Below are 13,124 nucleotides of genomic sequence, written 5' to 3'. Positions count from 1 at the left end.
CTGCTTCCTTTGGAAATATATAGACATACATAAGAGGACTGAAAGAAAATGGTGGAATGCATCATTCTTATTCATTATATGAATAATTTGTCTAGTATCATTCTTACAGCATCTTCAGCTTGGAACAAAGCAAGTTGACATTTGCTTTTTCAATTTCTCAAACAGAAATGGAAGTAATAGAAGAAAATGTAAAATCCAATCCAGGCAAGTAAAACTATGTAATACCAAGGTTTAGTTAAAAAAACTTTCTCACCACTATAAACAGAGTGTGATAAATTCAGATAAAGTGCAAAAGATGAGGGAAGATTGCTCTGATAATCAATAAATATGCTTCAGTTAGAAACTCTGGTCAGAAACAAATTTGTATTTATATGTACAAAAGAATCTAACACAATTGAGACTGAAGTGAATACAGTGTATATTGATATAGCTTATTAATGAATAGTTTTAAATGCTTCTAATGTTTAAGGTTAGGAATTAAAAGCATATAATTCAAATTCTTATCTATGATTTAGTTCACAATTCCATACAATATTTTTTTAGCATTTGACTAAATCTTCCTGCAGCTTTCTTTATCATTAGAGTCTTAGAGTAACACAAAAAATTGTACTTAAAAATTCAATTTTAAAGAGTTTTCTTACATCACTGTTTCTTTTACAGTCACAAACTGGACCAGCACACTGAAAGACAGAAATACAGTTATCACCTCATATTATCTTTCTAGTTGGATTTTAATTATATCATTTTAATTATTACCATATTATAATTAGAAATTTTAAATAATTAGTATAAAAGATTAAACAATAGTCTAGTCAATAGCTTTATCTTTACAAATTAGAAAATATCAGCCAATAAATATTTACACTAGCATTTTAAATTATAATACTGAAATATTTTTCTTTTATTATTTATTAGTTGACTAAACAAAAAATTCTTTGAAAATAATGGGAATTCATAATTCTGCTTCAATGTAGTAGCATCGAAAATTTATTTTGTCACTGTATAAGACTTTATTTGTTTTCTAAGATCAGTAAATGTAGCATAAGAATTTTTTAAAAAGTTATCTTACCGGATCCCTGATTGATGTTTTGGTGAAATTCTCTATCCAGGAATTTACATCAATTTTAATTCCAACAACTGAAACAATCATGTAAAGAAAAACTGACACAAACATTTAAAAAATGTAGCTGTAATTCTCATTTATCTTTCCTCTCACATTTAAAAATTCCTGAGCAGGCAAATGTAAGTTTCTTAAGGTTAAAAAAAAATCTGTTTAATTGCAGATATACATTGAAAAGCTGATTCAAATTCATTTAAAATGTGGCAAATTTAATTAGCTACAATATAATTTCTAGGGTATGATAATTTAAATAATTTATATTCAATTTAATGCTATTTTATAATGTTTATTACAGACATATATTTCTTGGGGTTTTCATTAAGAAGTAATACTAATAGCTCTTAAACTGTTATATAAACTTCGTTTATACACACATTTATTTACTATAACCTGGTCAATTAACTAATAAAGGAGGCTTAAAAAAATGAGTGTCAGGAATAGCTTTATAAATATGAGGTCATTCAAGTGGTGGGTTTTAAGAGGCTTCCCTAATCTGACCAGTGCATGCAGTAGGTGCTTAAGAAATGTTTGCTGAGAATATACAATGGAGAAAAGAGAGCCTCTTCAATAAGTGGTGCTGGGAAAACTGGACAGCTACATGTAAAAGAATGATATTAGAACACTCCCTAACACCATACACAAAAATAAATTCAAAATGGATTAAAGAGCTAAATGTAAGGCCAGAAACTATCAAACTCTTAGAGGCAGAACACTCTATGACATAAATCACAGCAAGATCCTTTTTGACCCACCTCCTACAGAAATGGAAATAAAAACAAAAATAAACAAATGGGACCTAATGAAACTTCAAAGCTTTTGCACAGCAAAGGAAACCATAAACAAGATGAAAAGACAACCCTCAAAATGGAAGAAAATATTTGCAAACAAAGCAACTGACAAAGGATTAATCTCCAAAATATACAAGCAGCCCATGCAGCTCAATATCAAAAAAAACAAACAACCCAATCCAAAAATGAGCAGAAGACCTAAATAGACATTTCTCCAAAGAAGATATACAGATTGCCAACAAACACATGAAAGGGTGCTCAACATCACTAATCATTAGAGAAATGCAAATCAAAACTACATGAGGTATCACCTCACACTGGTCAGAATGGCCATCATCAAAAAATCTACAAACAATAAATGCTGGAGAGGGTGTGGAGAAAAGGGAACCCTCTTGCACTGTTGGTGGGAATGTGAATTGATACAGCCACTATGGAGAACAGTATGGAGGTTCCTTAAAAAACTACAAATAGAACTACCACACGACCCAGCAATCCCACTACTGGGCATATACCCTGAGAAAACCATAATTCAAAAAGAGTCATGTACCACAATTTTCACTGCAGCTCTATTTACAATAGCCAGGACATGGAAACAACCTAAGTGTCCATCGACAGATGAATGGATAAAGAAGATGTGGCACATACATACGATAGAATATTACTCAGCCATAAAAAGAAATGAAATTGAGTTATTTGTAGTGAGGTGGATGGACCTAGAGACTGCCATACAGAGTGAAGCAAGTCAGAAAGAGGAAAACAAATACCATATGTTAACACATATATATGGAATCTAAAAAAAAAAAAAAAGGTTCTGAAGAACCTAGGGGCAAGACAGGAATAAAGATGCAGATGTAGAGAATGGACTTGAGGATATGGGGAGGGGGAAGGGTAAGCTGGGACAAAGTGAGAGAGTGGCATTGACATATATATACGCACTACCAAATGTAAAATAGATAGCTAGTGGGAAGCAGCCGCATAGCACAGGGAGATCAGCTCAGTGCTTTGTGACCAGCTAGAAGGGTGGGATAGGGAGGGTGGGAGGGAGGGAGATGCAAGGGGGAAGAGATATGGGGATATATGTATATGTATAACTGATTCACTGTGTTATAAAGTAGAAACCTACATACCATTGTAAAGCAATTATACTCCAATAAAGATGTTAAAAAAAATTAAAAAAAGAAAAAAAAAAGAAATGCTTGCTGAAGTGTGGATAAATGAGTGGATGAGTAGGTAGGTGAGTAGGTGGCACATGAATGAGTGATTGAGAGAATAAGATTGAATGAGTAAATGAGCAATTGAGAGAATGAAGGAAGGAGTGAATGAGTTGCTGAGTGAATGATGGAGTGAATGTATGCAGTTCAACCACTGGGGGGTGAAATTGCCCTCAAGAGCAGAAAGGAGTTTATTTACCTTCTCAATCTGGCCTATTTTTTCTAAAATTAAAACAATACTGAATTATATATATATATTTTAACTTTTACTGCATCTGTTCATTCCAGCCCACTTATAATTCCCACTGATGCTCAGTTTTATGAACTTTTTCATTTGCTTGATTTCTTTTGCCAAAAGACTCATTATTCTATATATTTTATTTTAAGTTTTTTTTTAATAGATCCCTACCTAATTCTTTTTAACAGATACATAGTATAGGTATGCCACAATTTATCTTTTCCCCCAATGATGGAAACTTAACTTTTCATGTTTAAATTATTATAAATATTCACATCCTTATCCATATCTACTTTTGTATATTTGAAATGCTTTATAGGATAGACTTCTGAGTGGAATTGCTGGATCAATCCAGCATTTAGAATTTTGATATACAACACGAAACTGACTCCCTAAATTTATGTCAAGAGTGTATAAACATACACACTTCTTTGAAAACTCCTCAACTCTTATTTTATCCCCAATCTCATAGGTAACTAATTGTATTTCATTTTATTTTTCAAATTTGACTTTATTTTCGTTGAAGCTTTCTGATAGCCTTCCTGATAAGCAGTGCCAGTTGATAATATAAACAGTAGGTCACATTTAATTTTGGTTGTGTTTATGTGTACAATATATGTGCTTACCTGCAGGTTTAAGAAGTTTTCCTTGGATGTATATTTCTACAGCTTTGCTTACCATAATGCCTGATTCATAAGCACCAGGTCCGCTTTCTAAAAAAAAAAAAAAAAGGAAAAAAAAAGGAAAAATAGACATATCTAGATGAATCAAATAATATTAAATTTCTTTTAATAGGTACAGGTGGATACTATTTTACTTAAATGTGCTAGCATAAATATGTTATCAAGAGGTGGTCAGGGCTTCCCAGGTGACGCAGTGGTTGAGAGTCCGCCTGCCGATGCAGGGGACATGGGTTCGTGCCCCGGTCCGGGAAGATCCCACATGCCATGGAAACGCTGGGCCCATGAGCCATGGCCGCTGAGCCTGCGCGTCTGGAAGTGGTCTCCTCTTCCCTTTTCTTCCTTTTTTTTTTTTTTTTTTGCGGTATGCGGGCCTCTCACTGTTGTGGCCTCTCCCGTTGCGGAGCACAGGCTCCGGATGCGCAGGCTCAGCGGCCATGGCTCACGGGCCCAGCCGCTCCGCGGCATATGGGATCCTCCCGGACCGGGGCACGAACCCGTATCCCCTGCATCGGCAGGCGGACTCTCAACCACTGCGCCACCAGGGAGGCCCCCTTTTCTTCCTTTTTATAGCAGGCTAATTAGAGTGTCCAGGGATTGGTTTGCATTAATTGACTTTGGAATGAGAATTACTCAGCTTGGCTGCATCACTCTCAAAATAAAGGATGCACACCAAATCCCTGCTTTATGACACTATAATACTGGGGAGGCTGCTGAAGTAAAGCAGAAAGATTGATCTTAGATTCACAAAACTGCTGTAAAACTGTAAAAGATACATATTCCTGGAAAAAACTGAAATTATCTGAACTTCAGTTTCCCCATTTGTGAAAATGGTGATGGTAGAACCAACCCCCAGAAAGGATGAAGGATTAAATTAGAAAGTTTTAGGGAAAGAACCCAATAAAGTATTTTAAAATATAGGCTATTATTAATTTTTATAAATGCTATGCAACTCATACCGATTAAAGAGCAAACTGATTAATTACATTTTTAAAATTCATTAAACATTCTTAAATATATTTGCAGTTTGTGAAATGAGGGATGATCTATATGTGTTTCAATGTATTACGCATGCCTGTAGATATGCTGTCTTTACATTACTGGGTGGCTGATTTCTTGTAGATGCATTTTACTTCCTCAACTAAATGGATGCTTCTGTCCTTCCAATGTCGTGCATATGGTATATGCTTAATGATGACTCTTCTGAGCAAATAACATAAAATATATTGCTTGTGTGGGGGGAAGCAGGTAGTAGCAATGATTTATTTTTTAAAAAGGAATTGTGGTGGCTGAATTCTAAAGCAATACTTACTGTTAAAGTATGGAGCAGTGAAAACATAGTTCTCATTATCAAGACTTCTTTTATAAAAGCTGTCCTCATATGTTTCTGGGTTTTCTTGCCAATTTTCTCCAGCCCTAAGGAGGAAATGGGTCATCATTTTTATTCTTTAATCTACTCGATAACTTACTTTTCCCTTTGTGGACACCACTGAACTTTACAGATATGTCTGTATCTCAGGTTATGTCTAAGGAAGTTAGTGGTAATTGATGGTGTAAATGACATTCACTACTAAACAACAGATCTGCTTAGAATTAAACTAAGGAGCAGAAAAAGCTGACGTCTAGTTTTACTCTGCCATTTACTAGACAGGTAATTATAGACAAGTCAGTTAATAAGTCAACTAATATTAATAAGTCTACACAGCTCACTTTATAGACTCTTCTGAAGATAAACACAGATAAAATCCATAGAACAGTGAAAACAATGAAGTGCTATGCAAATATTGGCAATCGACATATTTGTAATAACCATTATGTTCATTTAACCAGGTTAGCTTATGTCTATAAAGAGAGAAATCTCTTTGATAACCTCTTCAGTGTTGTAATGTATATGAGAAGCAAAAACATCACTGAAGAATTATAATAGCATTTTTGAAAGAAATGGAGTATTTTAATAATTAAGTACTTTTGGTAAATTCCACTTTAACTACTAATAATGACCAGTTTCTCTGAAGAATGCCTTCCTTATACAGTAAGGTGCAGATACCTGGAGTAGCCCTTTGTAATCTAGTCATTTTCACAGATGCTGTTTGAACTTACTCTTTGGGATAAACTCTGGTAATCCCACCATCGGTCACAACAAAGCGTGCTTTCACTCCCTTGCTGGAACAGAAGACAAAAGAAGGAAATTTTCACTCAACTTCTTCTTTGTAAGATATTAGTTTAGGTGTTGGTGGTACAAAGAGAAACAGAATGAGTTCCTGAGATAAAGAAAGCTGAAGTATATGTATCAATAGATGTAAACTATGTTTTAATAAAACATAGGTTTTAGATATTTCTTAAAATATCTAAGAAATAGTTAAAGGGAGGATGCTTAAGGAAGACATTTCATAAGAAATAATGAGATAGCTGCATGCTGAAGATGGAATGGGAGTTAACACAGATGACAGGAAGACATCACATGTAAAGAAAAGAGTACACGTAAGGGAAAGCTAGTGAAGAGTGGTAGTATTTGGTGTAATAAAAGCGTAAGGCATGAGGTGAGAAACAACAGGAGGTAAAGTTGCAAGTATAAGCTTCTGAAGAATGGTCAGCTCATGAGTGATCATGAAATCCATGCTGGAGAGGCTGCTTCACCTTCACCCTGAAGTTAGGGCTGCGTTTTAAAAGTGAGACTCTGGAAAGTATGAGTTACATGGAGAACAGCCTGGGGCCCGTGGGCAGAGGAATTGGAAGCCCTAAAGGCAGAGACATCAGCTGCTGTGATTTCTTAGAAATGGAAAACAATTAGAACCCTGGGTATGAAGAAGAGAGGAAAACATTTTAGAAACAATATTTAGCACTTGGTGGTTGACTGGAAATGGGGCGGAGAAGAGCCTGGAAACGAGAACCATCGTCAGATTTCTCCCTGTCTTGACTGGCTGTAGGGCAGGGCTATTAGAAAGCTAACTGAACATTCACTAGAAGCCCTAGCTTACCACCAACACTGAGACACACGCAAGCACACCTATTTAATTTGATTATTCACATTGTAGCATATACATGCGTAAAGCTGAGTAATGGTAGATGTTAGTCCTGACACACACCCACAAATGAAAATTCAAGTTGTCAACAACTGCAAAATGGTTTTCTTGGGAAACGGTTATTAAAGATAAATAATAAACTTTAAATTTGAGATCTATTTTCCAAAAATTTCCCAGAGAGAAGCTAAACCGAAATACAGAATATATATCTTTTATTAATAAGACAAACACTTACATGTTTTTCTGCTTACTCCAGTAATTTTGGACAAGTTCATTTGTAAAGCCGGCATCCAGTAAGACTCTATTAATCAAGTCCGTATTGCCTAACACAGAAGGAAAGCCTCAATTACACCCACATAGTTTAATTAGGATAGTAATGAAACAAACATTTTCTATTTCCAGAAGCAATTTAGAGTGGATAGTATTTCTATGAATTTAAAAAAGTAACCTTATTAATTTTCTACATTTTTTATATTGTTCCTGTTCCATTTTTCAGGATATGGACACAATTAGAAGTGGAAAAAACAATTCTAAATGAGGCAAATTATTTTGTAACTGCTATCAAAAAGATAAGGATTCCAAAGTATCATAATTTCACAGACAATTTTGTGCCTAAATATAAAACTATATAATACATATAGGGTTTTCTTTTTTTTTTTTTTTTTTTCTGTTTTGGGGCCAAGGAACAGAATAACTTATCACAGAACAGCACTGCTCCAAGACCAGCTTTTGGAATCTGTTGGTACTGATGAAAGGACACGGGCTTCAGACTGTCACTCCTGGAGTAACTGAAGAGAGTATTGGCCCAGGTTTGAAGGTAATGGAGGGAAGAGATGACGAGGACCAAGGATCAGTGAATACACTCGCTTAAACAAAAGATGCTGCCTTCCTCCCTTTCTCTTGGCTTCTCTGCTCTAAGCCCATAAAGCTCTGAAATAAGCTACAAGTACCAACGGAAACTTCACACTTCTGATTTCATTTTATTCAGATACGGAATATATGGTCTTACTTAATATTGTATTATCACAAGAGTTGGGGGTGGCATAGGCTAGAAAACATTTTAGTTCCTTTTAATTATTTTACCTCAATGTATCTTTCACTCAAGATTAAAGGATCAATTTAATCCATATTTTAGACTTCATTTCAATTCCTTCTAGGAACTTTTATTACATTGTTTTAGAAACAATCACTATAAAAATAATCCTTTTGGAAAATGAGTGATATATTTTAATTCTTAATTCATTTTAGGTAAAACAAAAGAGACCATCGTTTTAATTTGTAATATAAATCAATGTTGCAAGTAATTTCATAGTTTGATTCATATTTTCATTATGCTCTAAGCCTAAAATCAATCTTGAAATCTGTCTCCTGCAGCTGGTTATACACAATAAATAATTATTAGTATCAAGCTTTACCATTTTATACATATACACTTTTCATTTTTACTTTAATTCAAAAATAAAGAAGAATATGAAGAAGACAACCACTCTACAGCATTCACATTTAGGGAGGTTAATACATTAACTTAAACAGTAGGTGAGAATTGTAATTTTACTGATGGATTAAGTACTTTTATAAAGCAAAGTTAAACTTGACTGTACCTCTTTAAAAGAAAACCATTTAGGACAGTTACATTTCAGTCACTGATATCTACTTTTAGAGTTGGTTTTACAGATTATTGATAACATGAGGTAAAGTATGATTGAGAAAAATCTATAACACTGTCAGAGGAAAATAGAAATTATTTCAGAGCTATTAACTCTTTTATAATAAACCATCTAGTAAGTTCTCAATTTTTTATATCATCATCTCAAACATTTCCCATAGAATTATAGGGGAGGCAGAAAATTAATTGAAATGAAGGAAGAGACTAAAGAACATAAATAACACTATGGATATTAGCGCCATTTTACTAAAAGTATTTTCTTTAAACATTTGTACTTCTCTGAGACGAGACATCCAATTAAAGGAGTATTCAATAATTTTATTATTTCAGTTCTCTCTTGGAAATAAATAATAACATTGTAAAGGTTCTGCTCAGACTGAGCTCACACTGAGCAGAAAGTTTTGAAATCATGCGTGTTCAGGCATGATCAATGCAGACTTCACCCACCCATGACAGGTTTCCAGAGTGGCTCTTTCGAGCAACCGGTTAACTCGTCTTAGAGGTGCTCAGTAGTTATTTCTTACGAGATAAATATAAGTTTGAGAGACAGCTTTAAGAAGGGATTTTCTTTTTTTATAACTGAGGATGCTTTATTTAACCCTTCCTGATAGCAGGAGAAATAGCTTTTAAGAAGAAAAGAAAAAGAGAGAAGAAGGACGAGGGAGAGCAGAAGGGAGAAGATGGAAGAAGGAGAAAGAGAACAAACAAGTCATTTATGTGTACTTTTATCTTCAAGTTATATTTACTAAGGTAATTTTGCCAGGCAGTTGGTTTTTCTCTCTTATTTCCCAAGTATACTGCCTTTTCTCCTGATTGTACTTTTTAATAAATAGGGTAATGTTAGGAAGAAAAAAACAGTTAAGATTTTTAAATGTTTTAAGAGCCCAGAATCCACAAATCTCTATGGGTTTCAGAGTATAAATGATGAAAATTTCTCTGAAAGACAAATAAAATTGTTAAAAACTAACTACTAAAATGTATCCATTCTAACTTGATTGACTTCATAAAATGGGAAATTATAGATGCATATTTTTTAAGAGTAAAGTTAACTGTGATCAACATAAAACCCCATTGTTATGTCTCTATTTGTACTTTGTTTTTATGCTATCTATGTTAAAACTCATTATATAAATAACTTGATTAAAATGTGTTTTCCTCTGCATAGAGGAAAGAACAATGCAATAAAGAACCTTCCAAAGATCATTCCAAAGTAAATTTCCCAAATTTGAGGGGAACAAGGTAAGCATATACTACTTACATCTAACCATTTGCAAGTATTGAATACCTGGCTTTGAACACTGGATTTTAATAATAACAGAATGAAATTTCTGTAATATATAAAAAAAATAAGGGTCAAATTGTTACCATTAAAACTTCAAAAAGTAAATAAATAAACCAGCATACCAACAAAGTAAATTGAACCACAATTTGACTACTTTGGATATAACCACAGTGAAGCAATTATTGCAAATAATGCATACTTACATGATGGGTTGTTTGGAGTTTTTCTATCAATAAGCTCATTAAAATTTAAAAGAAATTCGGTGTTATTATCTGATATTTTAAGACCATTGCAGTAATCTCTGAAAAAAATATTTTAGGATATTAGGTGTTAAAATCACAACTTTACAAAAATGTACACAGTAAGCATAGGTAGTGAAAACACTTAATTTTTAAACTTTTTACTAGTTGCGTGACTTTGCAAGCTGTTGAATTCTGGTTATCTCCATTTCCTCATCCTTATAATGGAATAATACTTTAACATCTAGTGGTCAGGATTATATATTATATATTAATATATATTAACCATTTGAACTCTGGACAGAAGGTGCCCAATGTGTTGGCTTCTGTTACACCTACTGTACTATTGTCATTTTATGCTGTAGGTTAGCAATTTACATATAGAAATTAAGACTGAGAAATTTAAAGATATCTATTTATCAAATATCTACAATAAACCCATTGTGTTAACGTTTTTTTTGAGAAATTACTATTTAAAAAAATCGAGTAAAATAAAGTGGCATTGATTTAGTTATTTGCACATATCTGTAATTACTGACTTAAGAGAAGACAATAATGTCTCTGCATTCAGCTGACTTCAAGATTGTTTTGGCACATGAAAAAAGTAAGTGCTCACACAGATCATCAGTTGGAAAGGAGAATTATGTTAATAATCTTTTCAGATAATTGTGGGTGTTCTTTTTTTTGAGTAACACACTAAAACTTGATTATCTGCAATTTCTTGATTCGTAATTTGTGATATGGAATCTGAAACAATACCAATGAACATTTTGTACTCTGTTATATTAAAATTCAATGCACGATCTTACATTTTGAATGAATCTTTTTACCCATCATGATTTTTATCACATCATAAATTGGTTTTTTGGAAGATATGAATAATGCAGATGTTCTAAATGGTAACATATTTTATTACACAATAATGAAAATTCACATTCATTAATAACATCACTGATCTCACCAGATAAGTCTATAACTATTGGGAAGGAGTCATGCTTACAGTAATGAATATGTAACTTTCCTAAAATTCTAATTTTTGTTTGAAGTTCAGGTTTTGTCATTGGGAACAAATACTTTCAGTTGTTTTCTTCAAAAGTAAAAGGCTCACTTAATTGATTTTTGAGAAAATGTCTGCCAAATACCCAAGTCTGAATAACCGCAGTTTCTCTGTCATTCATTCTTTCTAGTAAAATGATATCTCATGGGAAAAAAAGCAAGAAGCTATTTTAGCTCTCAATTCACACAATTTTTGGAGATAGGCAAGTTACTCTGGTATGCAGTAAAACTTTTTTTTTTTTTTTTTTTTTACACAGAGTATTAACAGACATATACTCATGGGTAAACCTCAATAAAATTAATAATTCTTACTGCTTTAATCAAGGATATTTTAAAGTGACACTGGCTTTTTCCCCAATGTGGGTGCCTGGCAATGAAGATTACAGTGGCTACCAGCAGTCTTTAGTACCATTGTCTTGATTCCTGATAAGGTATCAGCTCACCATTGCTTTTGTACTGTCACTGCAAATGTCAATATGATGAAAAACACAAATGCCATTTAACATTGTTAGGAAAATAGTTTTGTCCTTGCAGATTCTCTGAAAGAGACTTTGGAACCCACAGGGTTCTGTACTTTGAGAACTGCTGTCCTAAGTGTTTTGGAAATTAAGAATAAATGTAAGGCAACATAAATATTATAAGAAGATTACAATTATAATAGCTAGGTTAATACAGATAGCAGACTGGATAATCAAATACTCAAGATAAAAATGCAATCAAAGAGTAAACATTTTCAGATGCAAGGCCATTATCTAAATACAAAGCTGCAGAGAGGAATAGAATGTCAGAACTTCAAAAACAAGGCTTCTCGGTTCATGGAAAATTTTCGTTTAGAGACAAGGTTTAAAAAGTTTTCATAATACCCATTAAATTATTGACAGAGCTAAAGTTGACTTCTTCCCACAATGCCATGCTTTTTTGGAAATAACACTAGCCTGGAAGTCAAAAGGCCAATACATTGAACTAGGATTGCACAGAATTAGAAGCTGATGCTAAGGTTTTAGAAGGATTAAATAGAATGTTTTAGAAGGACTAAATGAAATAATTATTAATAAAATCATTAATAAAATATGGAATTAAAAATTCCATGTTATTTTCTAGAAGGCATTTCTAAAATTATCTTTTAATCATTTAATCCTAAAAATAACTTTATCAGAAGGTAATTTAATAGTGAGGAAACTGAGATTCAAAGATGCAAAAAGATTTACCCAAAGGTACCTAACTAGCAAGTGGTCAAGCCCTGAGGAGAAGCCAAGTCTTCAGATCCCTAATGTTTTAACATAACCTACACTGTGCTTTGAACTTTCATTCTGTGAGCTTTTACAGTCACAAAGCTTCAGGCCAAAAGCAGCTTTGACCTCTACCAAGAGAAGGCTGTCCGTGTTGTGAGCAGTTAGTTTAGACAATGTCATCATGTTTTGTTTTGTTTTTATTTTGATCCTTGCTGGCTCCGTTGTGCCCAACTTTGAAGGAGTCTAAAGATATTATTGACCTTTTGATGTATCCTAATGGCAAAAGCAGTGAAAGTGCTGAAACTACCATTAAGGAGAGTTGTTGAATTAGGACATGAGCAGAAGTGAAAGAATTTAAACAACTGCGACGTGAGAAAACACAACGCTGAATGCTGTGTCAGGGGAATGAGTTCTCCAGTAATAAGAATGAGCCGGGACAACAGAAAGTCACCCGCCAGGCAGAGCAGGGTGCCTGTGCACTAGGTAGTAAGTAGCAAGAGCCTGACAGACATATTTGGGGTGCGAATGTACGTCTAGACAGACAGCATCAACATCGGTTGCCTGTTAGCCTAATGATTGTTCAGCATAG

The 13,124-nt window shown here is 33.7% G+C and overlaps 1 protein-coding gene across 2 annotated transcripts in view; it reads right to left on the bottom strand.

Moving 5' to 3' along the window:
* The window catches only part of CACNA2D1 (calcium voltage-gated channel auxiliary subunit alpha2delta 1), a 504,082-nt gene that overhangs the window by 27,587 nt on the left and 463,371 nt on the right, over window positions 1-13,124 (bottom strand). For both annotated transcript variants that reach the window (XM_081243691.1, XM_081243692.1), the window contains 7 exons: window positions 10,212-10,309; window positions 7,296-7,383; window positions 6,138-6,200; window positions 5,350-5,453; window positions 3,984-4,070; window positions 1,070-1,137; window positions 642-680 (listed from right to left, as the gene is read on the bottom strand). In XM_081243691.1, the coding sequence (XP_081099817.1) occupies window positions 642-680; window positions 1,070-1,137; window positions 3,984-4,070; window positions 5,350-5,453; window positions 6,138-6,200; window positions 7,296-7,383; window positions 10,212-10,309 (547 nt within the window). The remainder of the gene's footprint in view (window positions 1-641; window positions 681-1,069; window positions 1,138-3,983; window positions 4,071-5,349; window positions 5,454-6,137; window positions 6,201-7,295; window positions 7,384-10,211; window positions 10,310-13,124) is intronic.

The sequence above is a fragment of the Mesoplodon bidens genome (genome assembly GCF_964165515.1).
Source record: "Mesoplodon bidens genome assembly, chromosome: 9".
NCBI classification, from domain to species: domain Eukaryota; kingdom Metazoa; phylum Chordata; class Mammalia; order Artiodactyla; family Ziphiidae; genus Mesoplodon; species Mesoplodon bidens.
The sequence above is the reverse complement of the archived record's forward strand: the minus strand, read 5'-3'. Positions and strand labels throughout refer to the sequence as shown.